Below are 18918 nucleotides of genomic sequence, written 5' to 3'. Positions count from 1 at the left end.
ACACGAATCAAGTCGGTCGGGTTGAGTCGAGTCAAGTTATGCCCGAAACACATTATATAAACGTGTGTTTTTTTTTATTTATTTAAAATTAAAGTTGTGTTTGAACAAGCTAAACTAAAACTAAATTAATATATTTCATTTCATTTCACCAAAATATTCGTAATGGAGACAGAATTCACAAAATATCGGCAAGGGCGGCAACGGCAGAATAGCGGGAGCATTCAATGACAGTTGTAAACTGTTATATTTCCCCATTTATTATTAGGAAAAAGAGCCGGCCGGGCGGACCGCGAACGTGTTTCAGATTCTGGCCGTGGCGCCACTTCCGCGCGACAGCTATCCTGCTTGCACTCGCTGGCTTGCAGTTCCGATGCCGATATTGCCGGTTTCGTTATCAACATTTTCGAGTCGAGTCATGTGGGAGTGGGACCGATCGGTACGTTCGTTCGGCTGCGTTCCGTCTGCTCGTTGGAACCGGTTTGGTCAACTGTCAAACCGAGTCGGGCCGAGTTGAGCCTAACTCGGGTTGACACATCTCTACGTCACACGCGCCCGGCGGCGTTTGGATGTGAGCCGCATGTGCCGCTGTGCCACACGCTGTCGGTCGCGGGTGCGTGGGTTTTCTGACCCTTGGTCACCCGTCGTCGGCGACGGAACTCAGAAGCTCTGGTAGTCTGATTTTTGAACTGTTGTGTTGTGCTCTGATCAAAATGAATGCAAAAATACTTACATTGTAATTCTTAGAGGAAGAAGATTATACGCGACTTAATCCGTTTCCATATAAATATTGATATTACCCAAAAAAAGAGACAGTCAAACGATATTTTTGTATGAAACCGGCAAAAAGAAAGTGGAATTTTTAACTTGGTACTCAAACACTTGCATTGTAGTAAAGAAAAATTTACATCATATATTCGATTAAGTATATCGAAAACAATTCACAGAAGTACAATTCATCCATTGAATTACTATGTACTAACATACTAGAAATTACACCCCAAACAAAGTCTGTGCTCCGGCCGGCAGCGCGCGGCGCATGCGTGGGGAGGTACCGTGTCATAGAGTAAGACTTGACCAATGACCACCTAGACGCGACACTCTTAGTGTAGACCTTTTTTATACTTTTTTGTAAAATACTAACCCCCTTATTCATAAACGCACACTAAAGTTATCAAGCCGATAAAGTTCGTTTGTCCCTTTTCGGCGTATTGGTGTGATAGAAAGGGACAAAGGAACTTTATCGGCTTGATAACTTTAGTGAACGTTTATGAATAAGGGGTAAGTAGTTTAATTTTAGCACTATCATACATTGTGCTATGTTTAAGTTCTACTAAGTGAAACAAAAATACATTATTGATTTTTTTCATATACCTACTTTAATTGCCCTTGAAGAAAATCATAGGTTATTATTGTATGAAAATATCGATTACAACTCGTGTTAGAACTGTGTAGTATTCATAAGTATAACGTGAAATAAATTTAACATTTCTCTTTTATATATTACAAACAGAATATAATCACAATTACTATACTTCATTACCTACATGTCAAGTCTGTGCGATTATGATGCGATTAATCTATGATTTCGTTCAACTAAATGGCAGCGATAACTTCGCGTTTGAGGAGCGCGTGAAGCGCGTCCCTTCATTGAAATAATTACTTAAATAAAGATCGATTAACATAGCGTGTATACTAACCGATGAAATGTGACACGTCAGTTTTATTCGATTTTCTCGTATGGCTTAAACAGCATCTTGTTGCGCAGGAAGGCATTTTTACATTTTATTTGTGTGCAGGCAGAAACATAAGTCCAATGGACTTATGTTTGTAGCGCAAACGTTTTGCTCGCAGTGTCCTCTCTAGTATTACCTCAATGAGTTCATCATTATCTTTAGTGAAGTCAGTCATTTTCCATATCAAGACGCCACCCGCCGTCCGTTGCTATTGTACAAAACGAATACAGACCGTCGCGTGCGGCGTGTGACCTTCGCCCGTCGAACCACCCGCCGCCGGCGACGTTTCAAAGAAACCACCCTCAAACATTTCCGAACAAAACATTCGAACGTCGTCAGTCGCGGACCCGCGTAAAAAACCACAACACGTTCTATGAACATTGGTCAAGTGCGAGTCGGTTTTCGACTTTTCCATACAAAGAACTCATGAGCGCCTGAACGACTGTGATGGCAAAGTTAACTTTTCGCACTTTCAAGACTTTACGTATATATCTCGGAAACGATAAGAGATAGAGCAAAATGGACTTCAGATTTGGGCTGTCGTTGGCACAAATTCTATGTTTTCGTCAACAGAGACCTTTTTTTGGACCGATTTGAACAAAATTTTGCTCAGTCCATTTACAAACGGTCTTAAGCGCCTCCTTTTTAGTAGGAACTTAAGTCATTTTGGCAAATGAAAAAAAAAATTGAACAATTTCTAAAAAGAAAAAAAGACAGAAATTAATTTCTTTCTACCTGTCCATCACGCTTACAAAATTTTAAGACGTTTAGTAACTGCTTGCAGCGTCAGTGAGTGAAAATCTTAATTTGAGTTTTTTTCTCGTAAGTCCGACTTACGCTTGACTGTAGATTTCTAATAGGTTTTCCTGTAATCTACAGGTAGAGGGCTATCTCGTGTATTTTTTTGAAAATTTTACGCTAAGTAGTTTCGGAGATAAGGGGGGGGGAATGGTCATTTTTTGTCTATTTTCTTAAATTACTTCTAAAGTACCAAAATTAAAAATTAAAAAAAAATATATTTCAAATGCTCATAAAATTCTCTTTCATTTGATATATAACACAATATAGTTTTAATAACTTTGATTTTTAATTTTCAAGTTTACCCCCCAAAAGTGACCCCTATGATTAAATTTCATTTAATTAAATTACATGTCCGTCTTTGGGCCACAGGTTTACATATGTGTACCAAATTTCAAGTAAATCGGTCCAGTAGTTTCGGAGAAATCGGCTGTAACAGAGGGACAGACAGACACACGAGTGATCCTATAAGGGTTCCGTTTTTCCTCCTTGAGGTACGGAACCCTAAAAATGTAAAACTTCATTCATTACAAAGTAAGGCTTAACAGTATGACGATAAGGTGTTACGCTTAAGCTCTTTCGCCATAATTTTTCGAACATTCGCCTATTATATAGTTCGTGCATGGAAGCTCGGCGGCTGCTCGGCAGCGCTCGGCCGCTCGCGCCCCTGCCCCGCGTCCCTCGCAGCCGTGGTGCATTCGGCGCCAGCACAAAACAGAGAATTGGCGCATTTCTCAGCGCGATTTGAAAAATGTTGGTCTCATAATTAACAATTTTATTTATTAGGTTCCGTAACAAAAAGGTACAAAGGAACACTTATGGTGCGACTCTGTCTATGTATGTTATAATTTTTAATTGCCGATTTTGCCGCCCCCTGTCATGTGCCGCCCGGGGCCATGGCCCCCCCGGCCCCCCCCTCGCTACGCCACTGCTACCTGTTTATGGCTTTTCAAATAGAATACCGTAAAATGTGCGTCAACACAAAGCGCTTTGAGTACTTTCGTAACTCAAACAAATAACTGCGGAAACACTGGCACAACAAAACGTCAGTTAGTTTTTAAATGCCATTCCATTTCCCTTCACATGGAGTTCGAAATACAAAAGTTGGCGGCTGAATTAAATTTTATACCGGCCAGTATGATTCCATACGAATGTTATGATTAATGTAGTTTTATTATCACACAAGTTGTGAGAATGTATTTAAATTTCAAAAGCTGTACCATTAATTGGTCTGCGGGATCCAGCCTCCATATTAAACAGGTGCTTTGACCTGTAGACGAAACGTGAGGAAATGTTTAGATTTTTTGTTTTTAGATTTAGTTTGTTCATTAACATTCAGCCGTCGTAGTTAGTTAAAGCTTTATTGGATCCCCTATCTATATTTTAGAATGCTGTCAAAGGTTCGTATAGATAAGCATCTAAGATGATGTCTTTCTACCTAAAAGTGTCAATTATGGAAACGAATAAACATAAATAAACATAATGTGCTGTATAGGCTAATTAAATATTTATTATGCCAGACGGATATTATGTACCTATACGGAAAACTGATAATGGAACGGGTAGTTAATATTCGCGGAAATGTACATCAAAAGGCTCAAGCTCATCAGGAATCTCAGAATCTAGAAAAAACATAAGAGAAAAACCAACTCCTTGTGTATAACGCTGTACTCCTGATTAAATCTCATTGATATTCCTGGTTCTTGTTGTATTGTATGTGTTCAAAAACGCAGAAATTTTAACATCGTATTTTGACATCGTGAGTATGGCGACTGTGTCCGAGAATAACTTAACATTCACAGAAATTATATTATTTAGTGGAGACTATTAAAATGTGGTCGGTGCGGTAACCAACCTCGATAGAAAATCGGAATGGAAGCACCTCAACCCCTTAACACAACCGCAACACTTACGTGTCATCACTGTAGAAAGTTTAGGACATTTGGTTAAATGGATGATTTCTTACTCAGAACAAGACGTTCATATGGAAGTACTCTTTTAAAGCAAGACATAATTATGTTAAAGTGGGAAAAGCTTAGTAAGGATCATAAATCTCTCAGACGTACCGAGACGCCGAATGCTGAAAGTTAAGGAGGAAACAACGCAAACCCAAAATCCCGACTTTATTATTATGAGCCTATTGTGTCCCACTGCTGGGCAAAGGCCTCCCCCTTCTTTCTCCATTCTTCTCGATCTTGAGCTAAAACTGGCCAGTCTGTCAAAAAGGAGTCCAAGTTATCCCGCCATCGCCGGCGAGGTCTGCCGGATCCTTTGTTCGACTCATGGGGATCCCATTCCGTGGCTATCTTGGCCCACAAGTCATTCGGCATACGGCAGACATGTCCAGCCCAGTCCCACTTTAACTTGGCCGCTTTTCGAGCTACATCAATTATCCGAGTTTTTGAGCGCAGCGTGGTGTTTCGGATTCGATCCCTTAGTTTCACACCTAATATGCTGCGCTCCATAATATGCTGCGCTCTCTGGCAAAAATTATAGAAACTGAAGTGTTTAAAAGTAGATTGAAACCTATGAAAACTTTGTAGAAGTAGATTGTCAGCCTTTGAAAATTCCAGTAGTATGTATGACCAGCTCCAGGTGGACATAACAACACGTATATCTTTTGGGTTCATGTGTCAGCTACTACTCCGGATTATTTAATGTCAATGAATAACTGTAAGTTCCTAATAAATAACATTATTTTAAAATATGCAATGCTACCTTGTGTTTTGTGTTTTGATAATGTTATCAAATGCTATCGCGTTTCACCATCATGACGCGCCTTCGCACCGACTTGCGAAAAGATATCGCTCTGATGACCGTCTTGTTGAGTTAGTAGGTATTATACCCTTATCTTAGATAACAATAATAACTGCATTCAAGGAAACTAAATATGTTTCGGAGGAAAATTTTCGGGTAAATCGATATCATTTTACCGAGGAAATGTCTAACAGACAATCTCAACGGTTTGCTTCCTTTTATCGACTTTAAGGTTCCTAATGTTCGATCCTATTACTATTATTTGGCTACGACAGACATAACATTTTTAAATTTTGCTACAAGCAGCTCTGGCTCAGCGTTGTTTTGAGTATTTCCATCGCAAGGCGGAAACTTTAATCAAAACACTACGTAAATAAATTATACACTGAACAGCAAAGAGGAACTCGCTGCCGGCTCCATTATGAACACAAGAGTACTCGCTGCCGGGTTAAACTCTGCAATATCTCCAAGCCCAAGTTGGTTTCAAAACTCCATCTAGTAAATGTAATGTTCTTTTGTTGCCCGAGAGTAGCAATTTTAAAATGAATACTAGGTTTAATGTAGCCATTCCGCAATATTATGCCTACACCTAAATTACGTTACATAATCAAACTTTTCTGTTGCACCCGTTCATTATAAAATGAAATGAGAAAGCGTAGCAAGAATTTTAAATAAGAAACCGACCGCAGTCTTTGTGAGCGACAAACGCATGGTTTAAAACAAGTTTCTTTTGTTGATAAGGCCACAGAATGTCCGTGCCGTTGACTTATTATTGATACCGATAGGCATACGATTTAACTGCAATTACACGCGTAAACTTATTTGAAATAATAATGTTATCTTTTATTAATAGTCGCCATTAGACAACACATTAAGACTTGTCGCAAGGAATGATCGATCGGAAAATGGTAATTTTATAATTGCATCTATTATCTAGCAGCAAATCAGGTCATTAGCGATACGATAACTGCTGGCCATTAAGTGGTTATGGGTAGATCAATTCGCTGTATTCATCCTGACCTACATAATAGACAACTTGGCCTGCATTAGACCTGTCTGGTACAAAGTGTGGGTCAGTTATATGTTCCTGGATAGGTATAGGTATCTTGTGTTGATATAGAATATAAGGTAAGTTGTCTTACCCTTGAATGTGTCGTAGGCCGTGGGCTGGTACTCCTCCCGGAAGGCGTCCTGCGCGTACGCCGCGATCAATGAGCTCTTGCCCACCGCCCCGTCCCCCACCAACACACACTTAATCTTCTCCTTCTTGGCACATTTCACCTTTCCGTTAATCTGAAACATCCGATTAAGTGTCCTCTTCTTTTTGTCCCGAGACGTCCACTCGTTCACTTTATCACAACAGTTCGTTTCAGACACATCATCTTTGACTCGTCCATTCTCTTCGGCGACTTCTGAGTAGTCGTAGTCGTCGTCGTCGCGACGATCTCGCGGGATCGGGAATTGGCTGGGATTGTGGACGCCGAACACGAAGGGCCCGTCGCGGTCCGGCAGACGGTTAGAAAACCCGTTCGCCGGCGTAGGCTTCGCGTACTGAACAGTGGGAGCGCGGTACTGACTCGATAAATACTCCGCAGACGCGTGAGGATCGAACCTGAACACTAGTTCGGCTTCTCTCCTATCTAAACTCAGCTCCGGTGGCGTTAACTTATCCTGGAAGTAACTGATTTTCTCCCGAGATCTCGTCTCCTGCAATCTCCGTTCAAGTTCGACATTCGAGGGCTTCCAGTAATCTGGTCGGTATTCGTAGGGATTCGGCAGGTTCCTAGGCGCAGGTAGCGGCCGCTGAGGGCCAGTGTCGCGGGGTGGCGCGCGCGGCGGGACCACTAAGGGCTTCTGCGGCTCCGCCAGCAGCGGCCGGCGCGCGGACAGGTTCGCGTTCCTGTTGAACATGATCCCTTCTAGACTGGGCGACATTTGAGCCGTCACGAGTGTAGGCCAACACGACGGTTATCGGAGCGTGCGTTAGCGCACATAACTCGGTGTGGCTAGAGTCGTTCGCGTGAAAGTCTGCGATTCGGAGCGCGGCCGGGCGTGCGGTCGTCGCGGCGGGTGGTTCGCGACTAAGCGCCGCGAGACGGCGAGGCCGGTGGCTCCCCTCGCCCGGAGAAATGACCTGTTGCTGTTACCTTGCTCAGGTACAAACGGCCCTTCGCGAACGCAGCTGCCTGTGACGAACAAAGCGCGTCATATGGCAGCCTACCCTGCAGTCGTTCAATGAAACGCGCAATGAATGGGCCGAGACGTGGCTTGTTTACTTATAAGTTTGGCATCACGTAGGTGCCAACAATGATTTATTGTTGACCGGTTACATGCGATAATTAATGGGTCCCAACAATGCTTTAATTTGACCGACTGCCGATGCCGCACTGCTGCTGTATCTACCTATACCTAAGTACAAAGTTGATAACTAGGGAACTACTAGCCGCTTTATACAAATTTCTAAACATGTATTAAAGTTGGACTCATGTTACCTATTAGGTAGTTGCAGATGACCAACTGAACATTGAGAAAGAAGGAAAGAACCTTAACAAAATGATAACTCGTACTCGCATAGTAAACCTACTTTTCCTTATTAATGTGCAATTGTGCACCATTTTATATTTATGTTGTAGTATAGAGCAGTTACATCAATGCCTTACTTTATACTGTTGAGTCGAAGATTTGAAACTGTTATATAGCTTTATACTTTATAGCTATCCTGCATACAAATAAGAGGCAAAGAGTAGATATGATATTACTTAATAAGTCTTAGTACTTATAACATTCCATAAAAAAATTATTACTCCTTTCACCATCATGTTTCTTGACCTAAATAAGTTCGTATAAATAATCTAAGTCACAATGAAACATAAATGAAATGAAATCTCTTTTATTGTAAATTGATCAAAACATAATTCACCGGAAAATTTCGTTTTTCAGATTAACATTAACAACTAAAACGTGAAAAAATTTAAATTTTAATTGTCAATGTCAAATTCAAAACAGTAGAAGTGACACTTGAGGAGTGTGTTTTTCTCATTTGTGGTGGTGCTTGCACACGTATTAAGTTGAACTTTAAGTATACATGTTTGAGTACTACATATTCTGCAACCTACAATCGACACTCGTGCCTAAATTTAAAATTTGCTGATTTTTTCTCTAAAGCGACAGTCCTCCAGACGTGGATGCTTTCTGCGTATCGAATACACACTCGCGTTCGCGTCATCGAGTGTGGAGGGCGCTTAAGGACGTAAATGGCTTGACAGACTTTATATTATTTAGATATCAAGATGTACGCAGTACGCACGTTAGTATTTAATTTCTTGTGAGATACGCAAATACTATGTTAGTAGAAAAATACACTTCGTAATTGTCACACGTTCATTTGGTTGACAGTGACAGTTCACATGTGCATGCTTTCTTTTGGCAACATGTCAGTTGCCGAGTGGAATAAATAAAAATTCGTCCTCAATATTTATTATATAAACTACTTTTAGTAGGAGTTAAACAATAAGCAAACAAGTTCTTGTATATAATAATGGCAAAGTTCAAATTGAGTAAGTAGTAGAAGTAAATTTATGACCATTGCTTGTAATATTTCATGTGTTTGATTCCTTATAATTAGTAACTTGTTCTCTTTTTTACGTCTTGAATATTACTTGATTGTGTATTTATTCACTTGTAGAAAAGTTTTTGATTGTAGAATATTATGGATAATTGCCTACGGCATCGGCAGTTTTCTAAATTAGAATGGTGAAGTTATAGGTTAGGTTGGACATGCAATACACTGTTTATCTCTACATTACTATTTTTAGACATAATCGTAAATTTAATTAATATGTTTTATGTTTAATTCATTGAATTACATTTAATATCACAACCATCTTTACAGAAAAGCCTTCCAAAAGGCAACCAGCCCGCCTGCGCTACAAAATAGAGAAAAAAGTAAAAGCACACAACAGAAAACAGAAAAAAGAGGCAAAGAAGAGTAACAAATCTAAAAAGCCTAAACCTGTTCAGATTCCAAATGTGTGTCCATTCAAAGAAGATATCTTGAAAGAAGTTGAGGCGGTCAAGAAACACAAAGAAGAAGAAAAGCAGAAGAGAAAAGAGTTGGCAAAGTTAGAGAAACAAAAGAAATTGGAGGAGAAACAAAACAGCAAAGTCAGCATAAATTCTTTGGTGAGTATTTTGTAACACTACAATAAATTGTATGTAATTGCTATCATCATTGTAATACGATTGTGTCTTGTAGTAGTTTTCATTTCAAGATTATAACAATTTGATGAAGCCTCTAATTATATTATTTAACTATTAATATTATAAATGGGAAAGTGTGTGTGTCTGTTTGTTTGTCTGTCTTTCACGGCTAAACGGAGCTACAAATTGACATGATTTTTTAAGTGGAGATAGTTGTGATATAGGCTACTTTTTGTGTCTTTCTAAACCCCCACTTCCCTAAAATGGGGAGTAGAAGGTTATATGGAGAACTCCAATTTTCGAATTTAATGCGAGCAAAGCTGCGGGCAAAAGCTAGTATTCTTTAATCTATCTATACACCGTGTTTCACTTAACACTAAAAACCTGAAAACCGTTTGTTCAGAATCGAGAGTAGAATCGATTGAGCTATATCTTGATGGGGGTAATATTTTTTGTTTTAATTTGTATTATTAGTTATTTTTTACGTGCCCATTCTACGAATTCGTAATACAACATTGTGCATATCACATTGCTAGAGGTTGTATACCTTTTTCAGTATTTAGGGGTATTAATAATGGCTGGTTATGTGGACGATTATTTTTTCCGCTACGAATTTGACGTTGTGTGTCAGTTTACTTTTAATGTTTATTATCATAGTCATAAAAAAAAAATACGTTTATTACCATAACACAAAAAGAGTACAGCAATGGAATAAAAAAGTAATATGCTAATTCAAATTGAACTCCTACCAAATTACAACCTTGTCATTTTGAATGTTAGGTTTAAATTTGCTTACTGCGATTACCTGTCCAATTTGAAGTTTACTGTGACAAAGCTTAAGTGCTTTACAGTGACATAGCTGTCTATTGTTAAACCTTATGTCGTTGCAGTAACGTACACAAATAAATAGTTTGAAGGTTTATGATGGTAGCTAGCAATTATTTTATTGAGTGTAGGTAGAGTTAAAAGTCGAGTAGAGCTGTACAGAAAATGAAAAATTCAATTAAAAAAAATAATAATCATCAGATTAAAAGATGAACACTCTAGACACATTTGAAAAAATAAAAATCAGTTGGGGTGTCTGAGGTTTTGAGTGATACCGGAAACACGGTGTATATCTCTTCTTCTAAACATGGACTGATAGCTTTTTAATTAAGTTTTTTAAATAAAGTTGCATAGTCCAGTGTACAGTCAACCAATTGGAACCTCGACCACTCTACAACCATGTCATAATGACAAGCAGTAAGAGATTTCTTACAATCTGATTTATAACGTGTCTATGACATATTCTACAGTGGCCTAGGGTTCCACTAGGGTGGTTGACTGTACATGCTGGCAAAGGCGTCTTACCAGCACTTTCCAGTATTTTCTCTGCCTAGCTGGTTAGTTTTATTTGTTACCTTATAGAATAAAATTTCCACAGGTAGCAAATGCTGAAGCGCGTGGCAAAGTCCATGATGTCTTCAAGGGCGGTGAAGAAAATGATGATGTGGAATTTGGTAAAGACAGGAGACAAGAGAACTCATTGAAGACCTACTACAGGGAGTTTAAGAAGGTCATATCTGAAGCTGAGGTCATCTTAGAAGTGGTGGATGCGAGAGACCCTTTGGGTAAGATTCTTAGAATTCCAAAAAATTAAAATATGGTTACAATTGAAAAACATTAGTTGATTAATTATTAAGTTTATTAGTTCTTCTTGATTTCATTGATGTAAAAAAATTATAGGTATTAAGAGTTGTAATCTGGGATTTAATGTATGTTAATGCCAAATGTCCAAAATGATACCCTCTGACAACAACATTGCTAAATTTTGCTAAAGAGGAAGAGACTCTAAGCCCTCCTCCCCCCCTCATCTCGCGAGTGTAGCGTCGGGCAAACTGTATGGAAAAAGACGTCTCGTCGGCGCGGGGTCAGGCTTTGCCATACAGTTGGCCCGACGCTACGTTTGCGAGACGCTAGATGTGGGGGGGCCTATGACACCTGATTTGTGTTTATCACCAGAGAGAATTTAAACATAATACCAGTTTATCTGAAAGCAAAAGAGATGTGTGCTCTAACCATGACCGCCTTTTGCTGAAACATAACAATGGTAAAAAAAGTTCTTGAAAAGGTCATAGATGATTCCACAAAAAATCCCAAAGGGTGTTATGAATAAGCAACTAAACGCAAACATTAAAGCATTCAAACATTTGTAAGTGTTACAAGAGTTATTGGACTACTTTATTTCTTCTAGGAACTCGCTGCACACAAGTAGAAGAGGCAGTCAGAGACGCCGGCAAGCGTCTAGTACTAGTTCTCAACAAGGCGGACTTAGTGCCCAGAACCAACCTCTCAGCTTGGCTCAAGTACCTTCGCCGTTCCGCCCCAGCCGTGCCCTTTAAGGCGTCAACACAGGACCAGCAACATAACCTGGGAAGAAGGAAAATGAAACATATTGTTAAAGAGAAGGAGATGAAAGGTAATTTTTTTTAAAGAAATTGTCATTACCCTTTTTTTTCTTAGGAAAAAGACAGAGGTCTGCAAATATTCTAGTGCCATGTTCTATAAACAGCCACTTTCGAGCGTTTTACATTTACAAGTCGCGGCACGTAACTTTAGCGCTGACCGTTATTGTGCAGAAGTCAAAAACAGGTCTCAGGCGAAGGGTATGCGTCCCCATGCGCAGCTATCCCCTCCACATTTCACTTAGCACTAAAAATGTTACGTGCCGTACTTGTAGGTACATCATAAACAAAAATGTCATTTACACGCCATGATCGCGTGGGCTACTACGACCTTGAAAGCTTCACAGTTACTACAGCGTCAGGACATACTTCATCACTCGCCAATCATGTCATAGCACTTCTAGGTGTCCACTGTCCATTGTGCTGCATACGACTTTATACAGCTTTACAATTAGCCGGGCAACTGGCCGCACGCGTCTCGAGGAAAACGTCCGTGCTCATGCGCGCACGTTTGCCTCGCCCGAGAAAATTTACTCGGCAAGATGGCGGACCTCAGTCAGCTGTTCAGCACTGCCTCACGAGTCGTGCGGCCGGTGGTAGCTGGGCTATTGAGATATGGTATGGATAAAGCTTCAATTAGCAAAGAGACTAGCGAGAAGCAAGTATTTTCATTACAAGTTATTAATTCCTAAATACTTTTTTTTTATTTAATCACTTGCAGGAGGAGCATGCGTCGGTGCCGAGTTGCTGATGAGTCTCCTGGGAAACTACTGCCGCAATAAGGGCATCAAGACCTCCATCACAGTGGGTGTGGTGGGTCTGCCCAATGTTGGGAAAAGCTCCATCATCAACAGTCTGAACCGTTCCAAGGCGTGCAATGTGGGCAGCACTCCTGGGGTCACTAAGTAAGTTGATTTTGTATTATTTTATTCTAAAATAGAAGCTTCTGTTCTGGTCCATGAAGGCGCTAATGAAGGGCAACCTTCCACTGGCGCTAAAGCGCAAATGTGTGGGCCAAAGTGACTACTGGATGATTACCGAAAAAAAGAAGTAGAAATCATGATTCTCATAGATGCTGAAATTTTTAGGTTGGTTGCCCTCAAAATCACTTCCAGGTTCAACCCAGATGATAAAAAAATGTATTAAAAAAAATAACCTAAGAATATTGTTTACAGACAAATGCAGACCGTCCAACTAGACTCAAAGATCAAGATCCTGGACAGCCCGGGCATAGTGTTCACTGCCGGAGCAGAGAGTGACTCCTCTGTGGCGCTCAAGAATGCCATCCGAGTTGGCAGCCTTAAGGACCCTGTGACTCCGGCCACGGCTATACTACAGCGAGCCAACAAAGCCACTCTTGTGGACCTGTATATGATACCAGAGTTTAGCACACCACAGGTAATACAGTCATTCAAACCTCTTAACTTAAGTTACTAGACCATGAACGCGATTCCAAGCAATAGTGATACCCCTGTAAACTTGACTCCAAAGCCAAAAACGTATGACGTCATTAATGGATGCCCTCTTGAGCATATGCTTAAACCCATATGGGTTAATAAAATGAAAGCTATATTATAATATGTAATATTAGTTAGTTTTAAAAGTGGAAAAATGCCTTGGGTGAGACTTGAACTCACGGTCGCTGGATCGCTACCCCAGCACTCTGCCAATTGCCCCACTAAGACCTCACTCTTTAGCGACATCTACCGCAAGTATTACAACTCTTAAACGGCCAACGGAGTTCCAAGCGAATTTTTATGTGAATACCAACTATGGTTTTCATTGTCAACTTCTCCTAATTCCTTTTAAATGTTCTCATAGTTAAACTGCTTTATTCGCAGGAATTCTTCGCGTCGGTGGCGTCGCGTATGGGTCGCTACAAAAAGGGCGGCGTGCCTGACCAGGATGCGGCCGCCAGGATCTTGCTCAACGATTGGAATACTGGCAAGGTATGTGGTTAGTGAAAATATCACTCTGAATAGGTCCACACTAACTGAACAGCATCGCAACTATTTTGATCAACTGACTGAGGGCCGCCATCTTGCCGAGCAAATTGGCTCCGGCGAGGCAAACGTGCGCGCACGAGCACGGACGTTTTGCGCGCCAAGAATTGCCTTCGAGACTGCTCGGTTAGTGTGGACCCGGCTACTCGTAATGTCTGTGCCTCTTTGCCAAGTTACACATCATAACAAGTACACATAGACTGGCTTCCCTCGTATGCCGTGCTCGTGTGTTTACCTTTATACCCACAACGTAAGGGCAACATTCGGGTAGGGCCATAAAAATGGACTGAGCTGCAATATGTCACTAAATATGATATGTCGAGTCGATTCTATTTTGTTGGTATAAAGAACGCCAATATGAAGTCGTGTCGCCAAAGATGACAACATTGCGGCAGCGCGAGGAGCAGAGCTATTATCAGCCTTTTGTTAGATCTACATTCTGTGTAGTGCAAATATAAACATATTAAACATGTAAAATCGGGTAACTCACGTAAAATTGTCGAAGATCGCTCGACATGTTTCGCTCCGTAACGAGGAGAATTTTCATTCAACACGCGCGATGCCGATGGTATCTCGACGCAGACTGCGGGCCGCAGCTCGCTGCGACCGTAGGCTCAGCGCGGGGGTCGGCGGCGGCGTGCTCAATGAAAATGCTCCTCGTTACGGAGCGAAACATGTCGAGCAACCTTCGACAATTTACGTGAGTTACCTGATTTCACATATTTAATATGTCAGTGTCTCACGGTAGTTTTATTATAAACATAATACCTAATCTTATGATTTTTCTAAGAATCCCTCACAATTAACACAATGTTATATCTACAGGTCCGCTACTACACCGAGCCACCAGAGACGATGGAGTCAGAAATCCACGTGGACGCCAAAATCGTCTCCGCCGCTGCTGCGGAGTTCGATATAAACGCCTTTGAGGCAATGGAAACTGAGGTCATGGATGCACTCAACAATGGCAACACCACTGAAGCTATTAAGGTAAATTTAACTAAACTCAAAAGAGTTCTAGTAATAAATTGAATTGCCTTAGAGTTTCTGGCTAATTCATCTTATCTTCATGCTGTTTAGATTGTGTGTTTAATTATTGAATTTTCTTTCACAGATCACCAGCACCGGCCCAGTCAAAGCCCTAGACGAAATGCAAGTCGACGAGGACGAATCGAGTCTACTCCCAAAGACCCTCAACATACGTTCCAAGTTAAATCAAAGATCATTCAGAAGCCAAACGTGCCAAAGTCGACCCAGAAATGCTTCTAGAGGGCAACACCAAGTTAAACAAACTAAGAAAACAACAGTTTAAAAAAGATAAGAAGAAACACGCAAGGAACGAAAAGGTGGCTGTCAATCTAGCGGGTGTACTAGAAAATGTCACTTTAACGTCTTTTAAGAATAAGAAGGACGATTATAACTTTAAAGAGGACTTTGATATGTAATAACTTTGAATAAAAGTTAAGTTGTATTCAAATTTAGTGTTTTTATTAAAATTTGCTCTTGGAAGAAAAAGTCGTCCAAAAAAATTAATTATTGCAAATCATGACTTGTTCTGAGATAGCAGGCTAAAACCATTAGGTAAATTTACAGATTACAAATTATTTTCATACGGAAAGTTTATTCATTAAATTATTTTACTACATACTACTACAATATTGGACTCGAGAGCGGACAAGCCGTGTTGACATTACAACACGTGTACTCGTAGCAGTTAGCTCATTGAGCGATACACGGAAATAGGCTAGTTTCCTACTAGTCACATCAGCTTCTTTTTAAGAACTGTCAAAACGATTTGCTAATATGGAATTACTATGAGTATAATACTGAGGAATGACGTCACGATCAATTTATTTACTTTATATCTTTCTCTTTGACTTATTAAATAGGAATTATGTTTAAAAATAAGTACTGTCCATATTCTTCTTCTAATTATGTGGTGCTTTATTTATTTCGTACACTGCATAAAATATTTTATTTTAAGTATAGGAAACTGGCCTATTATGCACGTGTAGATATTGTGCAACAGCCCAATATCTGCGTCCATTTGCAAGTATGTGTGGGTTCAAGAGGTAGCGAGTAGCGTGAGTATTCAATACAAATCGCCCGGCACATCCGATCTCCTTCCTTTCTATATCCATTATTCGTAATCTTCCTGCCGTAATATTTTACAGTTTTGTTTAGATTAGATAGGCATGAGACGAATGATGAGAGAAGACTGCATGTGAATGAAATGAGAATGTTGCGATGGATGTGTGGTGTGACAAGACTGGATATTTAGGATTCGGAATGAGTATATAAGAGGAAGCCTGAAAGTAGCGCCAGTGACAGAGAAATTGAGAGGAAGTAGATTAGCATGGTATGGGCATGTAATGCGGAGGGATGAAAGCAATGTTATAAAACGAGAGGTAAATATGAAAGTGGATGGATACAATGGTAGTGGAAGGCCTAAGAAAATATGGATGGAATGTGTGAACAACGATATGAGAGTGAAAGGTATTAGTATGGAAATGACGGCTGATAGAGAGAAATGGAGGAAGATGATCTGCTGCGCCGACCCCAAATAATGGGAAAAGGGCAAGGGAATGATGATGATAGGTTCGTTCGGATGCGTCAGAAACAGGTAAACTGGCTATAAATGCTTTTCACGATATGCCGGATTTTAGCATCGGCCGCAAACAGAACAGATACATCGAAAATATTCATTTCGTAACGAATTATTTACACCTAAACTTTCCATTTGTTCTTCAAGTATAATGGCGAAACAAATCAAGTTATACACAATAAATTTACAAGTTTACTCCATGAAATCGCATGTTATTTATTACCAGCAGGCTGCATAAGTAATAATTCGTCTGATCTGGCATGAATATTTCGCCCTGGTAACGGTGTAATATTTATGCATTTCATGACATGTGCGTGTTGTAGTCAATGAACCTGCACGGGTAGCATGGTCGCGCGATATTATTATTATTATTTATTTAATTATTATAATAAAAGGTAACAATGGTATAAAATATACAGTGCTCCACAAAACTAAGTTATAAGTTTGACTGTGGAGTCAAGAAATCAAATAATTCTAATGGTTAACAATCAGATATCATCAAAATTCACACTTGAGAAACATTAAAATAACATAAACATAAATGCAGGAGGACGATCCCTTATAGAGTTTCTAAGAGATACTTTTTTAGCCGTCTTTTGAAGGTATTTTTGTTTTGTTCCTGTGTTATGTCACTTGGCAATGAGTTCAGTAAGTAGGGTATGCGTTTTTTAAGTGTCCTATCACCGTAGTAATTCGACACTCTAGGAACTACATATTTGCCTGCTGATACGGCTCTGGTGTTATGGCTAGATAGATAGACGATAAAATATTAGGCCGTCCCTATCGCACTATTAGTAAGTGCGATAGGGACGGCCAGATGTTTTATCATTTATCGCGCGACCATAATTGCCTGCCTGATTTGGTCGGGTCACATATACAAAGGCTGCGTTCAGCCGTTCAGACCCCGTAGCCGAATGGCATTTCTGCGACGCGAAACGAAATCGAAACGCCGCGAAAGGTAGTCTGGGTCTGTCGCGCCAATACGCAAGAGCGATAGAGATAGATAGCTACGAAAGAGATATTATCGTGAGCGTTTGTGCATTCGGCTACTTACACAAAGATACCTATGCGACGATGCGTAGCGAGATTCAGTGCGCTTTTGTACAAAGTTACATACATAAACAGAGTAGCACCACAAGGGTTCCTTTCGTACCTTTTTGGCATGGAACCCTAAAAAAAATAAGTGAACGATTTGGGCAAGGATCTTGGCACTTCCCTGTTGGAAATGCAGCCTTTAGGTATTTTAACAAAATATCACGACCACCACGTGAACGCACGTTGTGAGGAAGGTAAGGGAATAATATATCCATATTCCATGCTAATATTATAAATGGGAAAGTGTGTGTGTCTGTTTGTTTGAAACGGAGCCATGAATTGATATGATTTTTAGGGTTCCGTAGTCAACTAGGAACCCTTATAGTTTCGCCATGTCTGTCTGTCTGTCTGTCCGTCCGTCCGTCCGTCCGTCCGTCCGCGGATAATCTCAGTAACCGTTAGCACTAGAAAGCTGAAATTTGGTACCAATGTGTATCTCAATCACGCCAACAAAGTGCAAAAATAAAAAATGGAAATAAATGTTTTATTAGGGTACCCCCCCTACATGTAAAGTGGGGGCTGATATTTTTTTTCATTCCAACCCCAACGTATGATATATTGTTGGATAGGTATTTAAAAATGAATAAGGGTTTACTAAGATCGTTTTTTGATAATATTAATATTTTCGAAAATAATCGCTCCTAAAGGAAAAAAAAGTGCGTCCCCCCCTTCTAACTTTTGAACCATATGTTTAAAAAATATGAAAAAAATCACAAAAGTAGAACTTTATAAAGACTTTCTAGGAAAATTGTTTTGAACTTGATAGGTTCAGTAGTTTTTGAGAAAAATACGGAAAACTACGGAACCCTACACTGAGCGTGGCCCGACACGCTCTTGGCCGGTTTTTTAAGTGGATATAGTAGAAGGGATGGAGAGTCACACAAGCTACTTTTTGTCTCTTTCTAAACTCCCACTTCCCTAAAATGGGAGGTGTAAGTTTGTATGGAGCATTCCGCAATTTTCAAATTTAACGCGAGCGAAGCCGCGGGCAAAAACTAGTACATTCGTACAGTCAACAACACAGCTGTGTATACAGACAAAGTGCCAAAAATATGTATACAGAACTTTATTACCTGTACATAAAGGTGTGTATACATATTTTTGGCACTTTGTCTGTATACACAGCTGTGTTGTTGACTGTACAAGGGAAAATCTCTTCAGAAGTGCAGGGACAAGACAAGATGGTTTTGACACAAGATACATTTCCTAGTGTTGAAATAACTATTTTCAAGTTTCAACAGTAAATGCTAATTTGTAAATAGGTAGGTATTATGTACCTACTT

At 40.0% G+C, this 18918-nt stretch overlaps 2 protein-coding genes across 2 annotated transcripts in view; one reads left to right on the top strand and one right to left on the bottom strand.

The window, feature by feature from the left end:
• Positions 1-7513, bottom strand: part of LOC125226261 — an 83542-nt gene extending 76029 nt beyond the window's left edge. The window contains exon 1 of the mRNA XM_048130187.1: positions 6431-7513. Within this exon, the coding sequence (XP_047986144.1) occupies positions 6431-7223 (793 nt within the window). The 5' untranslated portion in view covers positions 7224-7513. The remainder of the gene's footprint in view (positions 1-6430) is intronic.
• Positions 7514-8692: 1179 nt separating this feature from the next.
• Positions 8693-15412, top strand: LOC125226259 (guanine nucleotide-binding protein-like 3 homolog). Its single transcript, XM_048130185.1, is given in 10 exon segments — positions 8693-8845; positions 9181-9470; positions 10912-11098; positions 11722-11946; positions 12654-12837; positions 13108-13330; positions 13774-13881; positions 14761-14925; positions 15050-15151; positions 15153-15412. Coding segments are annotated over 10 exon segments (1731 nt in total). The 5' UTR covers positions 8693-8826; the 3' UTR covers positions 15381-15412.
• Positions 15413-18918: the final 3506 nt, after the last annotated feature.

Source organism: Leguminivora glycinivorella, chromosome 5 (genome assembly GCF_023078275.1).
Source record: "Leguminivora glycinivorella isolate SPB_JAAS2020 chromosome 5, LegGlyc_1.1, whole genome shotgun sequence".
Lineage (NCBI taxonomy): Eukaryota > Metazoa > Arthropoda > Insecta > Lepidoptera > Tortricidae > Leguminivora > Leguminivora glycinivorella.
Note: the sequence above shows the minus strand (reverse complement) of the source record. Positions and strands in the feature narration are given on the sequence as shown.